This window comes from Arachis ipaensis, chromosome B3, assembly GCF_059453495.1.
Source record: "Arachis ipaensis isolate K30076 ecotype BB chromosome B3, ASM5945349v1, whole genome shotgun sequence".
NCBI classification, from domain to species: Eukaryota; Viridiplantae; Streptophyta; class Magnoliopsida; order Fabales; family Fabaceae; genus Arachis; species Arachis ipaensis.
Window position 1 is genome coordinate 131,366,288 of NC_142438.1, and position 27,748 is coordinate 131,394,035.

The 27,748-nt window shown below is 33.2% G+C and overlaps 2 protein-coding genes and 1 non-coding gene across 4 annotated transcripts; 2 read left to right on the plus strand and 1 right to left on the minus strand.

Moving 5' to 3' along the window:
- The first annotated feature begins 2,820 nt into the window (after nucleotides 1-2,820).
- LOC148572472 (small nucleolar RNA R71) lies at nucleotides 2,821-2,928 on the plus strand. Its single transcript, XR_015908359.1, has one exon. It is a non-coding gene; the product is annotated as a small nucleolar RNA R71 (small nucleolar RNA).
- Nucleotides 2,929-17,176: 14,248 nt separating this feature from the next.
- LOC107634645 (universal stress protein PHOS34-like) lies at nucleotides 17,177-19,273 on the minus strand. The gene is made up of 4 exons (XM_088509588.1): nucleotides 19,078-19,273; nucleotides 18,562-18,665; nucleotides 17,756-17,877; nucleotides 17,177-17,264 (listed from the first exon to the last, which is right to left on the minus strand). Exons 1-4 carry the CDS (start codon nucleotides 19,271-19,273, stop codon nucleotides 17,177-17,179), a joined length of 510 nt encoding a protein of 169 aa, XP_088365714.1.
- Nucleotides 19,274-22,415: 3,142 nt separating this feature from the next.
- On the plus strand, nucleotides 22,416-27,145 carry LOC107631071 (MADS-box protein JOINTLESS). 2 transcript variants are annotated; one of them, XM_016334390.3, is made up of 9 exons: nucleotides 22,416-22,713; nucleotides 23,173-23,366; nucleotides 24,391-24,466; nucleotides 25,362-25,432; nucleotides 25,572-25,671; nucleotides 25,774-25,815; nucleotides 26,026-26,064; nucleotides 26,161-26,270; nucleotides 26,870-27,145. In XM_016334390.3, the coding sequence occupies exons 2-9, from the start codon at nucleotides 23,185-23,187 to the stop codon at nucleotides 26,877-26,879; spliced, it is 630 nt and encodes a 209-aa protein (XP_016189876.1). In that variant the 5' UTR covers nucleotides 22,416-22,713; nucleotides 23,173-23,184; the 3' UTR covers nucleotides 26,880-27,145. The 2 variants fall into 2 exon arrangements, with proteins under 2 accessions (XP_016189876.1, XP_088363431.1); XM_088507305.1 differs by having other exon boundaries at nucleotides 22,581-22,713; nucleotides 23,169-23,366.
- Nucleotides 27,146-27,748: the final 603 nt, after the last annotated feature.

A 27,748-nucleotide genomic window follows, 5' to 3' on the forward strand; every position in this document is an offset into this window, starting at 1 on the left:
TACTCATTCTTTTTGAGTTTGAAAGGAACCTCAGGGATCACTTTCTTCTTGGCCACAACTTCATAGAAGTGGTCTTGATGGACCTTAGAGATGAATCTCTCCATCTCCCATGACTCAGAGGTGGAAGCAATTGCCTTTCCTTTCCTCTTTCTAGAGGTTTCTCTGGCCTTATGTGCCATGAATGGTTATGGAAAAACAAAAAGCTATGCTTTTACCACACCAAACTTAAAATGGTTGCTCGTCCCCGAGCAAAAGAAGAAAGAAAGAAGTAGAGGAAGAAGAAAAATGGAGGAGAGAGAGAGATGGTTTCGGCCAAGGGGAAGAAGAGAGGGTTTTGTTGTGGGAAAATGAAGAGGGAATGAGGGGTTTATATAGGAGTAGGGAGGGGTTTAAGGTTCGGCCATTTAGGGTTAGATTTGGGAGGAAAATTATTTTGAATTTAAAGGTAGGTGGAGTTTTTGGGGAAAAGAGGATGGATGTGATTGGTGAAGAGGTGATGGGAAAGAGTGATCGAGTTGATTGGTGAGGGGTAGTTGGGGAAGAGAGTTATGGAAAGGTGTGAAGAGGAGAGAAGAAGTAGGTGGGAATCCTGTGGAGTCCACAGATCCTGAGGTGTTTGAGGATTTTTCATCCCTGCACCTTTTAGACGTGTATAACGCCCTATATATGCAATCCTGGCATTTAACGCCAGACTGCAGCATGTTTCTGGCGTTAAACGCCACTTCCTTGCTTGTTTTGGGCGTTCAACGCCAGTCTATAGCATGTTTCTGGCGTTTAACGCCAGCTTTCCTCTGGGTGCAATCCTGGCATTTAAACGCCAGACTGCTGCTTATTTCTGGCGTTTAACGCCAGTTTCATGCTCTGTTCTGGCATTAAACGCCAGCCAGATGCTCCTTACTGGCGTTTAAACGCCAGTAAGCCCTTCCTGCAGGGTGTGCTATTTTCAATGCTATTTTTCATTCTGTTTTCGATTTTTCAGTAGTTTTTGTGACTCCACATGATCATCAACCTAATAAAACATGAAATAACAAAGAGAAAATAAAATAAAAATGATTAAATAACATTGGATTGCCTCCCAACAAGCGCTTCTTTAATGTCAATAGCTTGACAGTGAGCTCTCATGGAGCCTCACAGATAATCAGAGCAAGGTTGGAACCTCCCAACACCAAAATTAGGGTTTGGTTATGGGGGTTCAACACCAAACTTAGAGTTTGGTTGTGGCCTCCCAACACCAAACTTAGAGTTCGACTGTTGGGGCTTTGGTTGACTCTGCAGTGAGAGAAGCTTTTCATGCTTCCTCTCCATGGTTACAGAAGGAGATCCTTGAGTTTTGAACACAAGGTAGTCCTCATTCAGTTGAAGGACCAACTCTCCTCTGTCCACATCAATCGCAGCTCTTACTGTGGCTAGGAAGGGTCTTCCAAGGATGATGGATTCATCCTCATCCTTCCCAGTGTCTAGGATTATGAAATCAACAGGGATGTAAAGGCCTTCAACCTTTACTAACACGACCTCTACTTGTCCATAAGCCTGTTTTCTTGAGTTGTCTGCCATCTCTAATGAGATTCTGGCATCTTGCACCTCAAAGATTCCCAGTTTCTCCATTACAGAGAGTGGCATGAGGTTTATCCCTGATCCAAGGTCACATAGAGCCTTCTCAAAGGTCATGGTGCCTATGGTACAAGGTATTAAGAACTTTTCAGGATCCTATTTCTTCTGAGGCAATGTCAGTTGATCCAGATCACTGAGTTCATTGATGAGCAAGGGAGGTTCATCTTCCCAAGTCTCATTACCAAATAATTTGGCATTCAGCTGCATGATTGCACCAAGGTACTTGGCAACTTGCTCTTCAGTAACATCCTCATTCTCTTCAGAGGAAGAATACTCATCAGAGCTCATGAATGGCATAAGGAGGTTCAATGGAATCTCTATGGTCTCTAGATGAGCCTCAGATTCCTTTGGTTCCTTAGAGGGAAACTCTTTGTTGATCACTGGACGTCCCAGGAGGTCTTCCTCACTGGGATTCACGTCCTCTCCCTCCCTTGTAGGTTCGGCCATGATGGTTAAATCAATGGCCTTGCACTCTCTTTTTGGATTCTCTTCTGTATTGCTTGGGAGAGTACTAGGAGGGGTTTCAGTGACTCTTTTACTCAGCTGGCTCACTTGTGCTTCCAAATTTCTAATGGAGGACCTTGTTTCATTCATGAAACTTAGAGTGGCCTTAGATAGATTAGAGACTATGTTTGCCAAGCTAGATGGGGTTTGCTCAGAACTCTCTGTCTTTTGCTGAGTGGATGATGGAAAAGGCTTACTATTGCTAAACCTGTTTCTTCCACCATTATTAAAGCCTTGTTGAGGCTTTTGTTGATCCTTCCATGAGAGATTTGGGTGATTTCTCCATGAGGGATTATAGGTGTTTCCATAGGGTTCACCCATGTAATTCATCTCTGCTATTGCAGGGTTCTTAGGATCATAAGCTTCTTCTTTAGAAGATGCCTCTTGAGTACTGTTGGATGCAGCTTGCATTCCATTCAGACTCTGAGAAATCATATTGACTTGCTAAGTCAATATTTTGTTCTGAGCCAATATGGCATTCAGAGTATCAATTTCAAGAACTCTCTTCTTCTGAGGTGTCTCATTACTTACAGGATTCCTCTCAGAAGTGTACATGAACTGGTTATTAACAACCATGTCAATGAGTTCTTGAGCTTCTGCAGGCGTTTTCTTTAGGTGAATGGATCCACCTACAGAATGGTCCAATGACATCTTTGATAGTTCAGATAGACCATCATAGAATATATCCAGAATGGTCCATTCTGAAAGCATGTCAGAAGGACACTTTTTGGTCAGTTGCTTATATCTCTCCCAAGCTTCATAGAGGGATTCACCTTCTTTCTGTCTGAAGGTTTGAACATCCACTCTAAGCTTACTAAGCTTTTGAGGAGGAAAGAACTTGGCTAAGAAAGTCGTGACCAGCTTATCCCAAGAGTTCAGGCTGTCTTTAGGTTGAGAGTCCAACCATACTCTAGCTCTGTCTCTTATAGCAAACGGGAAAAGCATAAGCCTGTAGACCTCGGGATCAACCCCATTGGTCATAACAGTATCACAGATCTGTAAGAACTCAGTTAAAAATTGAAAAGGATCTTCAGATGGAAGTCCATGAAACTTGCAGTTCTATTGCATCAGAGAAACTAATTGAGGTTTAAGCTCAAAATTGTTTGCTCCAATGGCAGGGATTGAGATGCTTCTTCCATGTAAATTGGAATTAGGTGCAGTGAAGTCACCAAGCATCCTCCTTGCATTGTTATTATTTTCAGCCATGTTGTCTTCTTTTTCAAAAATTTCTGTCAGATTTTTTCCAGAGAGTTATGCTTTGGCTTCCCTTAGCTTCCTCTTCAGAGTCCTTTCAAGTTCAGGATCAGCTTCAACAAGAATGTTCTTATCCTTGTTCCTGCTCATATGAAAAAGAAAAAAAAGTAGAAAAGAAAATATAGAATCCTCTATGTCACAGTATAGAGATTTCTTTATGTGAGTAGAAGAAAGTAAGAATAGAAGAAGGAAAAAGATGAGAATCCAAACACAAGGGTAAGGATAGAAGTGTTAATGGATGAATAAATAAATAGAAGGAGATTAGAGATGAGAGAAGAATTCGAAAATTTAATCAAAATAAAATAAAAATATTTTAAATTTAAATTTAAAATTCGAAAATTAACTTTGAAATTAAATTAAAATTAAAACAATTAGTTAATTAAAACGAAATTTTGAAAAAGAGGGAAGGAATTTTCGAAAATTAAAGGTAGAGAGTTAGTTGGGTAGTTTTGAAAAAAGATATGATTGATTAAAAGAGATTTGAAATTTGTTTTTGAAAAAAATATGATTGAAATTGAAAAAGATATGATAGAAACAAAAAGATAAGATTGATTGAAAAAGATTTGAGAATTATTTTTGAAAAAGATAAGAAATTAGAAAAGATTTTGAAATTGATTTTGAAAAAGATATGATTGAAATTGAAAAGATATGATAAGGAATTGAAAAGATTTAATTTTGAACACTAAAGTTGATTATTTGACTAACAAGAAACAAAAAGATATGATTTTAAAATTTAAAGATTGAACCTTTCTTGATAGGCAAGTAACAACTTAATATTTTTGAATCAATCATATTAAATGTTGGTATTAATTTCGAAAATATGAAATGAAAATAAGAAAAAGATTTTTGAAAATCAATTTGAAATTTTCGAAAATTATGGAAGAAAAATGAAAAGGATTTGATTTTTGAAAAAGATTTTGAAAAAGATAAGATTTTTAAATTGAAAATTTGAGTTGACTCATAAGAAACAATTGAATTTTAAAAATTTTTGAAAGAGTCAATCCAAATTTTTGAAATTTTTAGAGAGAAAAAGGGAAAGATATTTTTTATTTTTGAATTTTTAATGATGTGAAAGAAAAACATAAAAATTATGAATCAAAAAAACTAATGCATGCAAGAACACTATGAATGTCAAGATGAACACCAAGAACACTTTGAATGTCAAGATGAACACCAAGAACTTATTTTTGAAAAATTTTCAAGAAAAGAAAACATGCAAGACACCAAACTTAAAATTTTTTTTCTTTAGACATTAATAATTCAAGAATGCATATGAAAAACAAGGAAAGACACAAAATAAGAAAATATGAAGATCAAACAAGAAGACTGGCCAAGAACGACTTGAAGATCATGAAGAATGCAATGCATGAAATTTTCAAAAATAATTTTTTTAGAAAATTAAAAAGATGCAATTGACACCAGACTTAAAACTTGACTCTAGACTCAAACAAGAAACATAAAATATTTTTGGTTTTATTAAATTTATTAAACTTTTTTTTTTATTTTTTTTCGAAATTTAATTAGGAAAAACGAAAAAGATGAAAATTTTTTTTGTATTTTTTTCGAAAATAAGAAATAAAAAGCTTAAAATTAAAATAAAATTACCTAATATGAGCAACAAGATAAACCGTCAGTTGTCCAAACTCGAACAATCCCCGGCAACGGCGCCAAAAACTTGGTGTGCGAAATCGTGATCATTTCTTCCTTGGTAACGGCGCTAAAAACTCAATACGCACGTTCATGTTCTTAATTCTGTTTCACAACTTCGTACAACTAACCAGCAAGTGCACTGGGTCGTCCAAGTAAAAAACCTTACGTGAGTAAGGGTCGATCCCACGGAGATTGTCGGCTTGAAGCAAGCTATGGTCACCTTGTAAATCTCAGTCAGGCGGATTCAACTGATTTTATGAATTGATAAGTAAAAGATAAATAGAATATAAAATAAAATATAAACTAGGATAGAGATACTTATGTAATTCATTGGTGAGAATTTCAGATAAGCGTATAGAGATGCCTTTCGTTCCTCTGAACCTCTACTTTCATGTTGTCTTCATCCAATCATTCCTACTCCTTTCCATGGCAAGCTGTATGTTAGGCATCACCGTTGTCAATGGCCACCTGTCCTCTCAGTGAAAATTGTCCAATGCGCTGTCACTGCATGGCTAATCATCTGTCGGTTCTTGATCATACTGGAATAGGATTTACTATCCTTTTGCGTCTGTCACTACGCCCAGCACTCGCGAGTCTGAAGCTCGTCACAGTCATTCAATCCCTGAATCCTACTCGGAATACCACAGACAAGGTTTAGAATTTTTGAATTCTCAAGAATGGCCGTCCATGGGTTCTAACTTATACCATGACGACACTAATAACTCGGACTCGGTCCCCTGTATTAAATATCCAAGAGATATCCATTCAATCTAAGGTAGAACAGAAGTGGTTGTCAGGCAAGCGTTCATAAGTTGAGAATGATGATGACTGTCACGATCATTACATCCATCATATTGAAGTGCGAATGAATATCTTAGAAGCGGAATAAGTTGAATTGAATAGAAAGACAGTAGTACTTTGCATTAATCTTTAAGGAACAGCAGAGCTCCACACCTTAATATATGGTGTGTAGAAACTCTACCGTTTGAAAATACATAAGTGATAATGGTCCAAGCATGGCTGAATGGCCAGCCCCTAAAACGTGATCAAAAGATCAAAAGATAATCCAAAGATTTAAATACAATAGTAAAAAGTCCTATTTATACTAAACTAGTTACTAGGGTTTACAGAAATGAGTAAATGATGCAGAAATCTACTTCTGGGGCCCACTTGGTGTGTGCTTGGGCTGAGCATTGAGATTTACACATGTAGAGGTCTTTCTTGGAGTTGAACGCCAGTTTGTAACTTGTTTCTGGCGTTTAACTCCACTTTGCAACCTGTTTCTGGCGTTTGACTCCAGAATGCAGCATGGAACTGGCGTTCAACGCCAGTTTACGTCATCTATCCTTAATCAAAGTATGGACTATTATATATTGCTGGAAATCCCTGGATGTCTACTTTCCAACGCAATTGAGAGCGCGCCATTTGGAGTTCTGTAGCTCCAGAAAATCCACTTTTAGTGCAGGGAGGTCAGAATCCAACAGCATCTGCAGTCCTTCTTCAACCTCTGAATCTGATTTTTGCTCAAGTCCCTCAATTTCAGCCAGAAATTACCTGAAATCACAGAAAAACACACAAACTCATAGTAAAGTCCAGAAATGTGAATTTTAATTAAAAACTAATAAAAATATACTAAAAACTAACTAAATTATACTATGTAAAAACAATGCCAAAAAGCGTAAATTATCCGCTCATCAATGATCAACACGAAGACGGTGCAAAATCAAGGTTTGGGACCCCAGAATTCATTCCACCAATCAACACTCTTGGGGTCTTGTCACTTGCTTTAACTTGCTTGAAGGCTTTATGCGACTAGTGTGGGATCCCGGAGGATATTGGAATTACAAACATTGGTGGGGATTCAAGGAAGAGTTCAAGCATAAGCCACCATGATAAGGAGCTCACCAAATGTCCAACTTAAGGACTTTAACTAAAAGTGCTAGGTAGGTGACAACCCACAATGGTATGATCTTCCTTTTTATTAGTTTTATTTTATTTCTATCAGTGTCAATTTCCAATTATGCATGTTTACCCTTATTTTGCTTTATATTTCATGATTTAAAAAAAATCACACGACGCGTAAGCGTCGATGACACGCACGCGTCATATGCAGGTTCGCTCTCAATTGAAATTAATAGTTATGCGGGAACTGTGCAAGAGGGGTGCCTGGAGCACAAGCCACCCCACGCGTACGTGTGACCCACACGTACACGTCCCCTGCAAATTTTTCAATCCACGCGTAAGCATCAGCGACGCATACGCGTGGACATCCAAATCGGCGTAAAAGGTGAAATTGAACAGAGAGTTGTGCGGCCGTGGTGCTGGACTCGCGCGAGTAGTCACGCGTACGTGTGACCGACACTCACGTGTCAGGATGCATTTTTCGTCATCCACGCGTACGCGTGGACGACGCTTACACGTCGCATGGCCATTTCAGTTGTCATGTGTACGTGTGATGTATGCGCACGCGTCGCGCCCTGTTTTTCATTTTTTACTTCTTTCTTCTCTCCTTTCTCCTTCTTTCTTCTTCCTTTCTCAGTTTCTTCTCCTCCCTTCTCATCCTTATTCCCTTTCATTCTATTTTACTTAATTTATTTGCATACTTTCATTCACTGTATTTTAATCTTGTGTATACTTTTATTTTCTTTTCTCAGTTTATTATTTTTCCATTGGTGTTAAATTTTCTTATTCAACTGTTGCATCTTTTCTTGAATTATTTTGGTGCTTCGTGACTTGTTTTAAATTGTTGGGTATTATTAATTATACGTCAATGCTAATTTTTATGACACTTGTATTTCATTTGCATTGACATGCACTTATACTATCTTGCATTACCCACACTCTCTCCCCCATTGTTGCAATTTTTGCACTATTGATATGTCATTTGCTTCTACTGTTTTCTCACTTGCATGTTGTAGCTACCTTGTAGTTGAGACCCTCATTATTTGGCATTAACCCACCCATATTTTATTTATTTTTTATCGTTGTTTCTGGGTTACTTTTCTTCCCTTTTCTCTTCTTTCAGGATGGCCATCAAGAAGGGAAACGGAAGACTGTTACATGGGGCAACAAACAAGTCCCTCTGCACAGCCTTTGGAGAAAAGCATCAGTTGGAGCAACCCGTCCACTTGCACATCTTAGCATGCACCGAGGACGGTGCAATCTTTAAGTGTGGGGAGGTCGATACCGATCTCCGTGGGTTAGTTACTCTCATGTCTCAACACCAATGTTTAATTTTCTTTGTTAAATTAGTTGTTGCGTTTGCATGTTTGTTTGATTTTGTGCATATTCTACCACTGCTTGGTTGAAGTGATGAATTCTTTTCTAAGAAATTATTTTATAACATTTCACTAATTTGAATTAAAATTTTTATTGAACTTGTTTGAAGAAATATTATATTAGAACATGGTTTAGAGCTCGAACACACAAAACCAGTAAGATTTTGAGCCTATTTTATTGGTTACATTTTATCAACCAATGTTTTATTTTGGTGTGTGTTGTTCTCTCTAAAATTGTGATCTTTGTCTTGCTTAATTCTATATTTCTATTATTTGATGTATGCATGCACTTATATGATTGAGGCCTTGTTTCACTGAGCTTACATACCCATATGGCCTTAACCTTTTCATTATCCTTTGTAAACCAATGTTGAGCCTTTTAACCCCATCTATTCTTTACTTTAGCTAATCACTAACTCTAAGCAGAAAACAATAATGTCCCTAGTTTGAATCCTTGGTTAGCTTAGACTAGTGAGAGTGCTCATGATTTAAGTGTGGAAAAATTGGGTTTGGAAACATTTGGTTTGAGAATTGGGTGTTGTATATTCTTGTGAAAATGTGCAAAACAATAGTTGAGCACATATTATTGCATTCAATAATTTAATCATATGCATTGAGAAAAACAAAAGAAAAGAAAAGAAAAATAAAAAAAGAAAAAAAAAGAGAGCAAATAATAAAAAGGGGACAAAATGTCCCAAAGTAAATGGTGTTAGCAGTGCATATGAGTTGTACTCAAATTGGGATGCATGGATATATGGCAAAACATAGTTAATGGATAGTTAAGTTTTATATTCTGATTACATGGATTGGCTTAAGTTAGGTGGAAAAGTTTAAGTTAATTAAGGATTCGGATTTTAGTCCACTGAGTGTATATACTTCCGGTGAGGGTTCGATGCTCGATTCTTTGTTCCCGGCTTTCATAAGCTATCTTCTTTTGTAAGTTTACTTGTACTTTATTTTATGATTTGAATTAGTGAGATCCAGTTCATATTTCTTCTTGAAAGATTTGCTTACTTTTAACCAAGTACGTAAGAGCATTTTGCATTTAGTTGCATTCACATAGATAGGTTGCATTGCATAAGTTTTACCATTCCTCTTCACTCCTTTATAGCTTCTCTTGAGCTTAGCATGAGGACATGCTAATGTTTAAGTGTGGGGAGATTGATAAACCTCATTTTTAGGGTTTATCTTGTGTTTAATTGAGTAGATTTTATCCACTAAACTCACACTTATTCATATAATTCGCATGTTTTACATTTTCCTTCTTAATTTTGTGCTATGATTGAAAACCTGCTTCTTTGGCCTTAAATTTGCTAACTTTAATCCTCTCTTATTACCATTCGATGTCGTGATATGTTTGTTAAGTGTTTCCAGGGTTTATAGGGTAGGAATGACTTAGAGGATGGAAAGGAAGCATACAAAAGTGGAAGAAATACAAGAAATTGAAGGAATTGCTTAGCTGTCAAGCCTGATCTCTTCGTATTAAATCGATCATAACTTGAGCTATAGAGGTCCGAATGAGGTGGTTCTAGTTGCGTTGGAAATCTAACATCCGGGGCTTCAAAATGATATGCAATTTGCCATAGTTATCATGTAGTTAGGCAATGCGCACGCGTGAATCACGCGTACGCATGACCTTGCGAAAGTTCAGCGAGCGACGCGTACGCGTGATAGAGCCAGTGCTGCACATATTAGAAAATGCTGGAGGCAATTTCTGGGCTATTTTTGGCCCAGTTTCAAGCCCGAAAACACTGATTAGAGACTTCAGAGTGAAGAAATCAAGGATACAACATTCATTCACACAATTTTAGGTTTTAGATGTAGTTTTCTAAAGAGAGAGAGGCTCTCTCCTCTCTCTAGGTTTTAGGATTCGTTTTAGTTCTTTTCAATTTCAGATTTCTATCTTAGTTAAATCTAGTTTCTCTTCTACTTTTATTTGCTCTAGCATTCTAGTTTATTTATTTCTCTTGTTGATTGCTTTATGTTGCCAATTTAGTTTATGAATTCTCATGTTATATTTGATTTCCCTTTTAATGCAATTTGAGGTATTTCATCTTTATTGCTTCTTCCTTTATTTGTTATCATTGATGCTTGCAATTGTTGGTTTTAAATTTTACATTCTCTATTATTTTTCTATGCTTTTATTTTACGCCCACCAAGTGTTTGATGAAATTCTTGGTTGGATTTTAAATTAGCTTTTATGTTCTTAGCTAAGATTGAGCAATTAGAGACTCTTGAATTGTCAAAGTCTCTTGTTGGTTAGTGATTAAAACTTGCTAGTTGGCTTGAGCTTCACTAACTCTAGTCTTTGATAAGGACTTGTGAACTCAAGTTGATTTTCTCATGTGACTTACCTTCAATTGTTAGAGGTTAACTAAGTGATAGCAAAAGGCAATTACCATCACAAGTGACTATGATAATGGGGATAGGAATTCCAATTATCAATCCTTGCTAAGACTTTTCTTAATTGTTAGTTTATTTCAGTGTCATTTAAATTCCTTTTTCAACATTTAAAAACCCAAAAGATACTTTTCCATAACCAATAATAACTACATTTCCCTGTAATTCCTTGAGAGACGACCCGAGGTTTAAATACTTCAGTTGATTTTTATTGGGTTTGCTTAAGTGACAAATAAATTAAATTTGATTGAGGTTTAATTGTCAGTTTAGATCTATACTTGCAACGCGACTACTTTTGTGAAATTCTTTACCGACGATTCTACCACCATCACCAGCCATGCTGGGTACTTAACTTCTCTGATGAACCCAGCTTCTAGTAAGGCTTGCACTTGATCTTCAACCACTTGAGCTCGTTCTGGGCCGAGCTTTTGTCCCCTTTGCTGGACAGGTCGGGATCCTGAGCAGATAGCCAGCCTGTGTGACATGAGTTCGGGGTCTATCCCAGACATGTCGGAGGCTTTCCAGGCAAATAGGTCAGAATTTTCTCGTAGGATCTTTACGAGCTCTTGCTTTATTTCTGTTCTTATATTGGCTCATATGCTGGTGTTCTTTTTGACCTCTTGTCCAATCTGGACTTCTTCTGTTTTTCTTCCAGGCTGTGGTCGTAACTCTTCTTTCGCTCGGACTCCTCCGAGCTCCACTGTATTGACTTCTTTGCCCTTTTCTCTTAGGTTCAGGCTTTCATTGTAGCACTTCCTTGCCAACTTCTGATCTCCCTTTATGGTGGCGATCCCCTCTGGTGTTGGAAACTTCATATAGAGGTGAGGGGTTGAAACAACCGCTCCCAACCGATTTAATGTTGTCCGACCTATCCGGGCATTGTAAGCGGAGGCTACATCGACAATAATGAAGTCGATACTCAAGGTTTTAGACTTCTACCCCCTTCCAAAAGTTGTGTGCAGAGAGATGAAGCCTAGTAGTTTTTGATGAAATGCTTGGTTGAATTTTAAATTAGTTTTTTATGTTCTTAGCTAAGATTGAGTAATTAGAGACTCTTGAATTGTCAAAGTCTCTTGTTGGTTGGTGATTGAAACTTGCTAGTTGGCTTGAGCTTCACTAACTCTAGTCTTTGATAAGGACTTGTGAACTCAAGTTGATTTTCTCACTTGACTTACCTTCAATTGTTAGAGGTTAACTAAGTGATAGCAAAAGGCAATTACCATCACAAGTGACTATGATAATGGGGATAGGAATTCCAATTATCAATCCTTGCTAAGACTTTTCTTAATTGTTAGTTTATTTCAGTGTCATTTAAATTCCTTGTTCAACATTTAAAAACCCAAAAGATACTTTTCCATAACCAATAATAACTACACTTCCCTACAATTCCTTGAGAGACGACCTGAGGTTTAAATATTTCGGTTGATTTTTATTGGGTTTGCTTAAATGACAAACAAATTAAATTTGATTGAGGTTTAATTGTCGGTTTAGATCTATACTTGCAACGCGACTAATTTTGTGAAATTCTTTATCGACGATTCTACCACCATCACCAGCCATGCTAGGTACCTAACTTCTCTGATGAACCCGGCTTCTAGTAAGGCTTGCACTTGATCTTCAACCACTTGAGCTCATTCTGGGCCTAGCTTTCGTCCCCTTTGCTGGACATATCGGGATCCCGGGTAGACAGCCAGCCTGTGTGACATGAGTTCGGGGTCTACCCCAGGCATGTCGGAGGCTTTCTAAGCAAATAGGTCAGAATTTTCTCGTAGGAGCTTTACGAGCTCTTGCTTTATTTCTGCTCTTATATTGGCTCATATGCTAGTGTTCTTTCCGACCTCTTGTCCAATCTGGACTTCTTCTGTATTTCTTCTAGGTTGTGGTCGTAACTCTTCTTTCGCTCGGACTCCTCCGAGCTCTACTGTATTGACTTCTTTGCCCTTTCCTCTTAGATTCAGGCTTTCATTGTAACACTTCCTTGCCAACTTCTGATCTCCCTTTATGGTTTCGATCCCCTCTGGTGTTGGAAACTTCATACAGATGTGAGGGGTTAAAACAACCGCTCCCATCCGATTTAATGTTGTCCGACTTATCAGGGCATTGTAAGCAGAGGCTACATCGACAATAATGAAGTCGATACTCAAGGTTTTAGACTTCGACCCCCTTATGAAAGTTGTGTGCAGGGAGATGAAGCCTAGTGGTGTGATAGGAGCGTCTCCCAGCTCGAAGAGCGTATCCGGGTAGGCTTTTAGCTCCTTTTTATCCAGTCCCAGCTTATTAAATGCCGACTTGAATAATATGTCGGCTGAGCTCGCTTGGTCTACCAAAGTTCTGTGTAGATGGGCATTAGCGAGGATCATGGTGATTACCACCGGATCATCATGCCCGAGTATGACTCCCTGCCCATCCTCTTTGGTGAAAGAGATAGTTGAGAGGTCGGGTCTGTCACTACCGACTTGATAGAATTCTTTGAGATGACTTTTTCGAGATGATTTGGTCAGCCCCCCTCCAGCAAATCCTCCAGATATCATATGAATATATCGCTCTGGAGTCTGCGGAGGCAGCCTCTCTGTTCATGTCCTTCGTCGTCTCTCTTTCTTTTTCCATGAGCGTCTGACCTTTCCATGAGATATTTGTCCAACCGACTTTCTCTGGCCAATTTTTTTTATCACATTTTAAGGTCGTAGCAATCATTTGTGGAGTGCCCATAAAGCTTATGGTACTCAGAATACTCATTACGACTTCCCTCCTTTTTATTTTTTATTGGGCGTGGGGGAGGAAGCTTCTCGGTGTGGAAAATTTTCCTGTACACATCCACGAGGAAAACTCTCAACGGGGTGTAGTAATGATACCTTCTAGGTTTTTCAGATCCGACTTTTTCCTTTCTCTTGGACTCCCTTTTCCTTTCTTTTGATTGTTGAGGGTTCTCAAGTCGCCAATTTGATTCTCGTAACCTGGCGTTTTTCTCCATGTTGATGTACTTCTCAACCCTCTCTTGTACATCGCTCAAGAAAGTCGGATGCCTTTTTGAGATGGACTGGGAGAATGGTCCGTCTCGAAGGCCGTTGACAAGTCCCATTATTACTGTCTTAGTGGGCAGGTTCTGGATCTTTAAACATGCTTTATTGAACATTTCCATGTAATCTCTGTAAGACCCAAAATTTTTAGAAAAATCTTATTATGAACTAATTTCAATTTATTTATTCATTAAAGACTTTATTTTCAGAAATTATTTTATTAAAGTAATTAAACCAAGTTTTAATAATTAAAATAGAATTTTTACTTAATTTTATAATTATTGAATAATTTTCTATATTTAAACTATAAAACTTAGTAGTTATAAAAGAATAAGAATTTTATATGACTTAGTTTAAATAATTGAGATTTTGAAATTTAATACTTCAACTTTTATAGACAAAGAGCATTAATTATATTATCTAGAATTTTAAATTAGAATACTTTATTAAAACCCAGTTAGCAAATTGATAGTTAAATAATATTCTTAAGTAATTTTAAGGGATTAAATTGGATTTCAAATTGATACGATATACTCTAATTTTATTAAAATTATCAAACTCTAGTTTAATCCAAAATTTCCAAAACAAACCCTAACTAAAAAAAAATCCTAATTTTTCTACCTTAATAAGATGACGGATACCAAAATTGTTTTTTTCTATATATTTATATAAATTTTAACTAAACAAATATCTAATATAAATACAATATGCTATGTGTATTACACAAAAAGACTGTTAACCTTTAAACTATTAAAGAGAAAGTAAAGATTAATAAACTATTAAACCATAATTCACTATGCATGCTTCTTTTGAATATCAATTCTCTTCTTTGACCTCATCATTATCTTTTCTTTTCCTTGTTTCTTTTTACCCGCCGCCACTAACCCTTCTTTCCTAAAACCCAATAACTAGCAGCTTCAAAAAAATTAAAGAAAGAAAGAAAAAAAAAAGAAAGGAAAGAAAAAAACGGAACAAGAGAGTGAAGGTTGCGAGAGAAGAGGGAGACCCGTGAGAGAGGAAGAGCGCCAAAGGAGGAGGAGCTGCCCTCATCGCCACCGTCGTGTCACCTGCGCCGTCGGCACCGTCCGTCGCGCCACCACTACGCTGCGTCGCCATCGAGAACAGAAACGCGAAGGAGAGGAGGCGGTGGGTCACTGTCCTCGAAGCTTCCGTCGTCTCTGTGCAAAGCTGCCGCCATCATCATTATCGCGGGCTGCTGCTGCTGCACGTGTGATCGCCGCCGCCTCTGGGTCCGTCACCGTCGAGCAGAGCCGCTGTGGAGAACCGTCACGGTCGCCGAAGCTCTTGTCGCCGTCAGAAGCTGCTCTGCCGCCGTTTGGGTCACCAGAAACGTGGCCGTGATCACCGAAACCAACATCGGAGGTATCGCTATTCAGTACAGTTGTTCTTCCTTGTCTGGGTAAGCGTCTCGTTCCAGAACCTTTGAAATTGGTATTTTCTGTTTTAAGTTGTTAAGTATATGAGGTTTTGGTGTCATAGGATCGAGTTCTGGGTCTTGCATGCTAAGTTCTATGACTGTGGCATAGGACATCAAGCTGCTGCGTTGTCACCGGAGCTGCCATTGCTCTGTTCTCTTGCTTATTTGTAAGTACAGTAAGCTGTCCCTCGTCCCGAACCTCTATAGTTGCTATTCTGTTATATGTTTCTAAGGTCCTTGCAACGTTAATGCTTTAGGATTGAGTTTTGATTCTTGTGTGTCGAGATTAGAGTTGCTGTGGTTGTCGGGAAGGCTTTGTAGCGGGTAGCGTCAGAGGCGTCGGCCAAGTACATCTGACTTTTGAAATTACTGAGGTGATTCTTTGGGTCAGTCGTCCCAACATACAATTCCATGTCAGGACTTTTAAAGTTTCTGGGAACTTTATCCCTCATGATATCCTCAGTGAATGGGTCTTCTTCCCCCAATAGGGTGTCTTCTTGATCTACGCTAGAATCCATATTTTGGAGATTGGACTCCAGCCTCGAGAGCCTTTCTTCAAGCTCTTTTTGTTGCTAGATTGCTCTCCTTAGGCTTCTCTCCACTTCACGCTGTCGCTCCAGCTCTTATTCTAGTTTCTCAAGTCGACCTTGGTGGCCATATAGTAGCCCCATGAGTTCAGTGGAATGAGGTTGCCCCTCCTTTCCAGGCTGATGAACCTCAGAGGAAACTTTCTTTGATCCCTGGGTATTCGAGGGGCATTCACCACGCGATCCCTCCGCTCCTGCTAGATGTATTATTGCTTGGTCGTTATTGACCGCATCCTGATGCTCTTGGTTGAACTTAGATGTAGTGTGTCCGTCTTCATGTTGGTCATCTGCCATTGTGCATTGATCTCCGAGTCTCCGGCAACAGCACCAATGTTCCGGAGGTTATCTGAAACCGGACTGATTGGGCTCGAATGTGTGGCCCAAACGTTAGAAAGAGGGGGCCCTAGACTGGTTCGCGCCCGTGAGCTGCCTTCCGAATTGTTTGTATGCTTGAATAGGAGGGGGTGGTACCTGCAAGACACTCCGATGCCTAAGTCAGTAAGGGGTTAAGCAAGTTTAGAATATTGGAACTTTTAGATACCAGAGAGGTGTCAGTGTATTTATAGGTGACGTGCCAGTAACTACCGTTGGAGTAGTTCCACTTCTGATGGTAGATAACCGTCCATTTATCTTAGGGTTGTTGAAATTTCTCTTCTAGAAGTGGGAGAGAGATTTACGGAGGTAGTTATTCATTTAGATAAGTGACGTCAAGCCCAACCTCTTGAAGGAGGTCGGATAAGCAGTGAATGCCAACCTGCTAGATTAGACCTTTTAGTTTAATTTGAATCTGACTAATTATTTAGGGTAGAATATGAACAACAATATATAATAATTATTAATTTAATTAAAATATAAAAAATATTTATTTATTAATTTTTATAGATCTACAAATATACATATACTTATTAAAAATTTGTAATCTAACTTTATTAATATACGAATTAAATTAGATTCTATTTGATAATCTTATGAATTAGATTAATATTCGTAATTTTTGGATTAGATTCGAATAAAGAAAGCAAAAAGACGAGAAACAACAATCAAAGTAACGTTTCACTTGCTTGGTTAACAATGTTATGATTTTATATATGAATACTGCTAGGCAAGGCTAGCCTATTTGATTAACATCTTAACATTACAATATTTGGTGTACGTGGAAGCAACTCCTCCTTATCATCTTCTTTGGACTCAAAATATTTACCAATGCAACGAATTTCTTTTTGGCCATCACATAATTTATTCATATATCATCGTATATGTAAAAGCGCAGTATGACAAAAATAAGTTATACTTAAAAGTATATAGGACGTAGTTATATTATCAAATTCAAATATAAAAGTACACATGCATTTATATATAAATGGACATTTTTAGGGTCTAATAGGAATTATTATTAATTAACTATGATAGAAAAGCTAGCAGAGCAGGGGAGCGTGCTTATTTTTTAGACTTGGGCTTCTTCACGATCATCACCGAACAGTGAGCATGATGAGTGCAGTGGTCACTCACACTTCCTAGAACAACTCTGCAACAATAAATATAACTTGTTCAAAAATGTATAATAATTAACATTCTCGTATTATTAATTATTAACAATGAACATAAATTTATTAAAAACAGATTGGTTAAAATTGTCAATGAATTATAGCTCAAATGACATATTCTTTCTATTCTAAAATTTTTTTGTTCAAATCTTACTCCTAATTAAAAAAAAAACCAACAAATTGGTTAAAACTAAACTACACTGAAAATAATTATCACAAATCTTTATTTGTCTCTTTAATATTTTGTTTCATTAAATACGTTAAGTTTATTTAAAAATATATTAGATCATTTTCTATGTTAAAATAAATAAGGAAAAAAAATATCTGGTTTAATCAATGATATCTACAAAATAGTAAGATACATCTTTTTTTTTTCTATATCTACAAAAAAAAAATTGTTCATAAAAGAACTTTTAGATGTAAAAAATATTCTCTGGTTTAATCAATGATATCCGTATATATATATATATACCTTTTGATAGCTCCATAACCACGACTACCTAAAACCAACAGGGATGCACGGTGCCTATCAACAGCATCACACAACACATTCCTAGCATCACCCTCAACAATTTCCACCAAAGCTCCGTGAACCTAAAATTTAACATAACCAGCCAGATTTATAAATCAATTAGGTCCTTGTCGTAAACAAATTTAAAGTTTATGTTTACTACTAAAACAAAAAACAGTTTCTTCATCACAAATTACTTATGGTGACTATACAACTTTAATTTTGAAACTAAAATTAACATCACATTTTTTCTACTATTTGACAAAATTTTTTATTTTTTTTAAATTGAAAAGTATTATCAAATAGTAAAAAAGGATAATATAAATTTTAAGCTCGATAATACTTAAAAAGTATAACTAAAATTAATATAATAATATTTTTCTATTTGGTAACACTTTTTAATTTGATCACATTTTTTATTTTTATTTTTTATAAATTGAAAAGTATAATCAAATAGTAAAAATATGATGTTAATTTTAGTTACATTTTTAGGTGTTTTCAAAATTATTTTATAGTTATTATTGTGGTCACCATAATTATAACTACCATAATAACATTTAAATGTGTGTGAAAGAGAGAGCCAAAGAGAGTCACATTAATTAGAGCATAGACATTTTTTTTTTAACTTGGATAGGATCACCACAAAATTATATATGTACTATACAAGACCTTTTTTAATAACATATTTGTTTTCATTCTACTTAAAATTAATTGATAAAAAATATGGTTAATGTTCTAAGGAAAAAGAAATAGAAGATGTACAATACCGATTTACTAGTGCAAATTTGCTTAGCTTTTTCTGTAACTTGATCAGCGACCAATTTGAGCTCCAAATCTACGGCAGGGAAAATTTCAGGCCCTATGGCCACTGCTATATATATATAACATGAAGAATATAAATATTTATATATATGTATAGTAATAGTATACCAATGTTAAAGTGTATGTTATGTATATATATATATATATATATATAAGATGAATAATTTGAATTGAGAAATATTAGAGGCAATGAGGTCAGACATCATAATTTATTATTTGAATAATCTTATATATTTAAGTCTTTTTGTTAATTAAATTTAAAATCAAACTTATTAAGAATTATTTTAAATATTATTATTTAATTTAATTGAACTTAATTTATAAAAAAAACTTAAATATATAACATTATTTTTATTATTTAATTTTTACTAATTTATTAACCAACAATTCTATTTTTTTATTAACAGAATAAAAACAATAATAAATTCTAATAATAATTTAATATTTTTGATATGAATTACCAGGAGTAGGTCCTGCGACGGTACCAATAGGAACGGAAGGAAAGGGTTTTGCATAGACAATAACAAGATCGAAAGGAGCATCTGAGCCAAATGGGGTGAAGAAATGGTCAAGAGCCCACTCCAGTGCATACTGGCTATTCTCTGTTTGATCCATGGCTAACACCATCACCCTCTTCTCTGAAGAACTACTCGACATTTTTCCACATATCAAACTTACCTAAACCAACACAACCTTAATTAATACTTGCCTAGTTACCTACCTATTTATATACGGTAGGGGTTCGCCAACCATTATTTTCACTCATTATATTATAAGAAAGTTTTTAAGTATATTAGTATATTTATATTTTAATAATTTTTAATTGTTGATCTTAATTTTATATATATTATATATATTTTTTATAATTAAAATTAACAATTAAAAATTACTAAAATACTATATCAGTATACTTAATAATTTTTATATATATATATTTTACAATTACATGTACACGTACGGCTACACCTATATTTAATTTATTTATGGAAACCAAAGATAAAGTGTATGCGTGTTATTATAAAGTACATATTAGTTGATTTTTATTTGAGTACAAATTAATAATTTAAAATATAATAATAATAACATAAAAAATCATATTTATCAAACTAATAATAAAAATAATATCCTCACCTTTTTTCTACTTCTCTCTAATAACACTCTCTTAACATTACTACAATTTCACCTATTAATCACCTCTTGGCTGGTTAGTGATCATTCTCTAGCACCATCGTTATCGGCTACCATAAATTCTAAGTTAAATACTGAATTATAACTTTAAATTTTAAAATTAAATTTTAAATTTTTTAAAAAGACGTAAAATTTTAACAATACAAAAAAAAGTATTTTAGCTATTTGAAAGTTTGTTTTATTATGTATTTTTTAAAAAAATAAAAAACAACCAGAATTTATTTTATTTAGTATTTATTAATTATTATAATAATTTAATGATTTTTTATTAATTTTTTTTATCAAATATTTTCGTTTTCAACATGAGTCTTACAAAAACAGAAAATCAACAATAAATAATTAAATATATACGGTAATTACTAATTAATATCTTATTATTGACATGATCCCATACATATCCTTTCTTTTTTAGTGTAAAAAATAACCTTATCTGTGGTGTAAAGTGTAAACTGTAAATGACTATTTGATGCAACGATGAGGTAGCGTAACAGAAAGGCTGCTATATATGAGTGAGTGTGAGAAGGCAGAGAAGCTTTCAAGGATTATTTACTTATTTATTTATTACGTTCAATATCTATATCACGTTATTATCTTCTTAAGTTGCTTAATTAAAAAAAAAAAAAAAAGCTTTTCGTATTCACGAGAGGAAATATTCAATTGAAAAATTTATCCCAAATATATATAAATTTATACTAAAATTAGTTATTAATATAAAATAGATTAAAATATAAAAATAAATTAAATAAAATATATTTATATACAAATACATAATAACTAATTTTAATATATACATAATATTTTTTATAAATAATACACAGGCTAGGGTTTAACTTAATATTCTTTCTTTTATTTAGACAATAATTAAATACAATATTCTTATTAATTGAAGAAGTTAACGTACTAATAACTTTATATCAGTTGTTATTAGTATAAAAAGAAATATATGAATATACCATTATTTTTCTTAACAATCGGTTTTTAGCTGAATTTCTTATATTTTGTAAAACAAAATTTCATTTCTTTATAATTTGACGACTTTAATGATTTATCTTGTAATTCTCTTCTCATTAGATGGAATTTGTTCTTAAAGAAAACGAATCCTGATATATAATATCACTTCTGTTTTTTAAAATGTCACTCTATACGTAATTTTTTTATGTTTCATAAAAAAATGAGTGATATTATAAAAATAGGAGTGACAATATTTATTCTCATTAATAAAGTTAAATAAATAAAAAATAGACATTATATATATAATCATATTAGATATACATAAAAAATAAATTATTTATATAAAATATATATTAAAATATAAAATATATATTAAAATAATTTAAACAATACATATATTTATATACAATGTGCATATAACATTTTTGCTATCTATAACATAATTAACAACGATTTAGAAATAAATTAATTTAAAAATATTTATTTAAAAAGAAACCAACTACATACTTAAATATAGAAAGGGTATGAATGACATTTTGGGATATAAATGTTTTTAAGTGAATGATTTAGTCTTTTGATCTTTATTTATTATTAGTCTATTAGTATCTAAATTTGTAAACCCATAGGTAAACCTTCTTATTGTGTGTGTGTAGATTTAATTTTAGAATAAAAAGTAGAATGTCTTCCATTATAAAGTTAAAAACTGGTTTATCTTATAATTTATAAATTTAAAGACTAATAAATTAATAAACATACATTTGAAAATCAATTAAATTTTTAGTAAAAAATTATACGCTTTAATAAAATTTTAATCTTTATAATATATTTTATTTTGATTCTTACAATTTTTTTTAGTTTTAATCCAATAAAATAAAAGAGTTTCTTTCACTTTTTAATAAAAAGAACTAATAATAAAACTGAATAGGAAACTTTTGAATATTTAATTATAAAATAAAAAAAACATATATTTTATAATAACAAGAAATTCTTTAAACTAAATTTTTAAGATTATATTATGTATACACTAAAATTAGACACTAAAATTAATTATTAGTATAAAATATATGTTAAAATATAAATATATATTAAAAATAAATTAAATTATATATATTTATACACAAATATATTAGTGATTAATTTTAGTAGTTGGTTTTAATATACAAATAGTATTTAAAAAAAAAAAGCTGTCATGGAAAGAAGGTAAGGGGTACGAGGGTATTGATGTGTGTACGAGGGTTACACTTTCCCAGTCGTGCCCATCGATGCAATGGATGCCGACTTGCTGTACGGAACTCCAGGCACAAGCGAAAATAAAATTACCATAATATAGTCTCGTCAATAAAATAAACATTTATTTTTATTTAAAATTATTAGTTAAATTTTTTTAAATAATTTAATATATTTGATTAAATTATTATTTATTTATTAATTTTATAAAAAAATAATTGTGTATGAATATTTATTTATTAATAAATAATAAAAATTTACATATAATTATGTCGTCGTTTTTGTATAAAATTGATAATAAAAAATTATTAAATAATTTAATAAATTTAACTAAATTATCATCTATTCTCCACTACTATTAATTTCAGACGAAGATAACTGAACCTATGTTTCGCCTAAATAAATTGGAACATTAAACTTTTACTTTTTTTCCAAATAAAAAACCAGGAGTGCAGGAGAGAGTTCAAGATAGAAAAACAAAAAAGATAAAGAAAAAAAATTAATGGCAATAGTAGCAGTATTCGTACAGCAAGTATCGAGTGGTGGCCAATGAAAATAAAGCTCAGAACCCCACACCCACACCCACACCCACATCCCACTCCACCATTTACATTTCTGAGGAATTCGGAATACATATTCGGCACTCAAATTGTTTGGGAATCGGGACTCTCAAATCTCATACCCTCACCTCACTTTCTTCATTCATTCCTGCCACCGCATCAACCTCCCTTGTAAGCTCCACTTTTCTCGCCATTCAAATTCCGTGCTTTCATTTAATTCATATCCACCTGTTTTTTCTTCTTTTTTTTTTTGTCAACCAAATATATCCTTGTGATTGAAGCAGATAGACCTGTTCTTAGTTTTTCCTATCTTAAATCTGTAATTCATTTCTCTCTCTACTTTAATTTAGTGTAATATATATTTTCACATGTATTATCAACATGGAGAACGCTAAAAGTTAGATTTATATTATGAGTTGCTTCACTGAATGAAGGGTAAGGTATTTAATCGATTGATCAGATTTAATTAGTTTATGTTTTTCATTGCTTTTCTCAAGAAACTACTATTACTGGTATTACTATTTAATTTGTAGTTGATTCTCCTATTATGTCTAATCTCTTTGTCCCCTTTAAAGTACCCCTTGATCTTAGATGTAGTTAATAATAATGGGGGTTTGGACTTTGAGATAGGGAAATTAAAGAATGACAAGGAAGAAGATAGAGATAAAGAAGATCGACAACATAAGTTCAAGGCAAGTTACCTTCTCAAAGAGGAGGAAAGGGCTCTTCAAGAAGGCTCAGGAGCTTAACACTCTCTGTGATGCTGAAATTGCTCTCATTGTCTTCTCCACAACCAGCAAGCTTTTTCAATATGCTACTTCAAGGTATATTCTATATACTATATACTATATACAACTGCATTCTCACTATCCACTACTCTTATTTATCTTACACCAATGGGAAGACATATTATTATATGAAGAACATTTTTTGTTCACTATATATAAGTTTATATGAGAAAGAAAATCAAGTGTGCTTCTTTTTGGTTTTTGTTTTTTGGTTTTTTTTTTTTTTAAATAATAAGAGTGAAAAATGGCATTATTAGTTATATATTGTCTAAAAAGAATTGGTCACCTAAACTTTTTTCATTAGGAAATATAAATTAATGAATCATCTTAGTACTATTTTTGAGAATAAAAAGTACAACAAAAAGTTGTTCATTATTTAGTATTTTCTAAAAAAGAAAGTATTGATTTGTTTGGTTTTTTTTATTCTCTCTCATCTTTTTTTCTTTTTTAATTTTACTTTAGAATTGGATGGCTCTTATTCAAAAACTACATTATAAACAAGGTGATAAAGTGTTTTTGTAGTTGTTTAAGCCTTATTATTTTCCTAATTTTAAGTGGTGTGAGGATTTCTTACACTCTTGTGCTCATTCTCATGCTCAAACTGAACGGGATTTGTTGGACATACATGAAGAGGGTAAAATAACAAGAAGATGATTGAATAACAAAGATGTACACGGCATTATTTGATTTCTCAAAGATACAAAGAATTAACAATTTCAATTCATGAAAAATAATATATCCAGATAAATATCATATGCATTTTTTAAAAACCCGAAATATAATGGACTAATGTACCTTTTAGGGATAGAATGATCTAAAAGAATATTTCAAAAAACTAAATTAATATCTTGTGTATGTCTTTAAGGAATTATATTAATATCATACCTTTCCGTAACTTTTTATTTTAGAATATCCAAATCTTCATCTCTAATTATTAATCTCGTTGTTCATCTAAATTTTAGGTATGTAATGTTTGTGAAGTCTTAATTTTGTGAGCATTGTTAACAATGTAGAACATGCGATGTAGTTGTATGTAATGTGTTGGATTTGTTGTTTTCAGTATGCAACAATTAATAGAAAGACGTAATCAGCATTCACCAATTCAAAAATCGGATCCTCCATCCGCTGTGCTGCAGGTATGCACCAAGTTCTTGTACTAGCTAGCTACTTGCCACAATTATGAATTTATAATAACATCAGAAAGGCAACTGCATATTATCTTTCTGTAGATGAAGAATATCCAAAACTGAGTTTGGTAGTATTTTGAGACACAAAATATAGAGATATGAAATATTTGCGTTTTGTCTTTAGTTTTACTCCTATCTCATTGATCTTAGCTTTTTGATAGATAGAAAACTGTATAGATTATGTAATAAAGTCGTATAATTGCAGATTGTTTGTAAGAATGGTATAATTGTTCATCATCATGGCTTGCACAAATGCAACTCCAGAGCTGTTTGTCTTCGTGTCTTTGAATTGAACCACTCTCTTTGTGGGCCTAATACCAAGTTGGATTATCTATCTATGATAAAATCTTCGTCATGCTTGTTTTGGCTTTGTTTAGAAGGCATTGTTGCTATCTATACATACATACCTATTTAATTATAGACTATACTATATGTATATTAAAATTAACCATTAAAGTTAATTATCAATATAAAATACATGTTATATAAATATATATTAAAAATTAAATTACATATGTATTTATATTGGTGGCTGATTTTAGTGTATAAATAGTATTTTTATTTAATTATTTATTTCTTGTAGATTGAATGTCAAGCATAATTCAATTATTTTAAAAAAAAAAACCTAGGGGTTGGTTTTATACTTTTAGGCTTTGTGTGATGAAAAACAATATGTATACTTGGTCTAAATTCTTGACAGCAATAATTTCTTGACAAGTATTGTGGATTCTGAATTGGAAACATTAAAGCGGGTGCGAAATATATGTACGTGGATTATATATTTATTGTCTTTAATATATCATTAATGATGAAATTAAGAATATTTTGGGAATTTTATGCATAGGTTGAGAGTGGTGCTGCCTCCAACTATGATATGCTGCGCAAGAAAGAAGAACAAAAGGCTCGTGAACTCAGGTATATATACAATGCAACAACCTAGCTAGCTGCTAGTGGTATTTGATTAATTAGAGATACACACGTTGGATGCAATTTTAATTATACATACATATGAGTGATTATGAAATATATGGTCTAATTTGCAACTGTGAGATAGGCAGTTAAATGGTGAAGATCTTCAAGGATTGACACTAAACGAACTCAACAAATTAGAAGAGCAACTTATAAAAGGTCTCTCTAATGCTTCAAAAGTAAAGGTTTGACGAATTTCTTATGCTTTAGCACTTGCAGATTACTAACATATATGATCATTTTATATATCTTGCTGATGTAATATTAATGCTAATGTGTTTCATCAGGATGAATTATTTACACAAGAGATCTACACCCTTAAGAGAAAGGTAAAAGTATATAGCTAAACCAAACTCACTAGCTCATACATTTCAAATTCAAACCCATATGGTTGATATGATTTTAATTTGTTCTATACATTTATAGTCTAATCATGAGAGAGAAATTATTGTTCTAGTTAAAATACTGAGGACTTTTTCCATTCTAAATGCCATATTCTTTTATTGAGTGGAGCACAAACTCACTAGTGTAATTTGCAGGGAGCAGTACTGACCGAAGAGAACCATAAATTGAAACAGGTAAAGGTTTCTCCGAACTCGTGCTTTAATTTAATTTGTTAATATTGCCTTTAAAATTAAATGATGATCTCATTAAGAATTATAATGATGGAATAGATATCATCAAGCATTGCAAATGAGCAAAGGAGTTCATTTAAATCCATTGTCTGCAATTCATCTTATCTTCCTGAAGAAGATCATGGTAGAGACACAAATCTAAAGCTGGGGTGAGTACTATATCCTCAAAAAGCACTTTAATTACCCTCTAAGGTTTATTTAATTTTTGGAAAGTTTGGATGTAAATTTCTGGTAAAAGAAGGAAAGAAATAAAAAGGTTCGATTAAATATTTATCTTTTTTATTTTTTTACAGGAATTATTATAGGTTAACTATAAGATGTTTACAGTAGTTATAATATGTTTTTTCTTTTTTGAGAAAATAAGAATAATGATTTGAGAGATTATTTTCAATCCGAATACTTTTCTGAAACATATTAAAATCTATAAATATATATGTCATTTTTGAAATCTCTTAATTGAAAGTAATGTTAAAGTTCTTTTGATAATTCCGCTCCACAGTGTTTTAAATATTGACATAAAGGAAAACAGATTAAATTATATTGTAGCATTTCATTTCATATAGGTTCTTTTATTATTATTATTATTTTTTCTACTTCTAATTAATCCCATACATGCTGGTAAAGATAGAAGACTTTTAGCTAGATATAATGGTTTTCATACATGTATTCAAAAGTAAATCTCTGCAAAAACTGTGGATTGTTTGGTTACTTTAACTCATTTGAGTTCGTTTCTCTATATGTCATGCAGGTTACCTTAAACAAAATATTAAATTATGTGGAAGAAATGAACGGATTCACTTTCTTTCTGCCAATGCAATCCAAAAAGTCAAAACTAATTTAATCTTGTACTATTATTTACTGTATAAAAGTGAGGCCTTTCCCCCCTTTTTTGGTGCAAGTGTAAAAGTATTCAAGTATTCCAAATAAGGTTTTATTATTTAAAATTTAAGAGTTAAGCCTTTAGATTTTGCAATTGAATTTCTAGATCAAACTTACCAATAAAAATAGATTCTCTTTTGGTACATAGAGTAACAGTATTTTAGTTCTAGAATTGTAGAATATAATTCAATTAAAAAGTTATATTATTATTTAAGAAACTGGTAGATTACATAAATACTTTCTAATTACGCATTACTATAAGACGTTTTACGTGAAAGTTTAAAAAAAAATGTACTATACGTGGAAATAATTATTGAACCCAAATGTATAATTAACTAGGCGTGCAAGCCAATCATATATAATAAGAAAGAGAGGACTGATTAACATACATTAATTGGAAGCCCGGCCTCTATCTGCCACTACTGTTGGAGGAAGAGCTAGCAACTGTTGTTTACCATTGCTAACAAAAAGATAGAAAGGTGGAGCTTGCAAATAAAGAGCATGAAAGAAGATGCATAATATCCTCTTTCAATAATGTATATCAGTCTGGTGTTCTCTTGATTGTGGCCTTATATGGAATGGTGGATCCTGATAAGTGCGCTTTGGAAAAGAGACTTGCTTTATTTATGGATTGAGTTGAATGGAATCAAGTCATATATATATATATGTTACTATATCATGTGATGATATAATTCATTGATGTTGTCGAATAATGTATGGTGTACAAATTATGTTAAATTTTAATTTC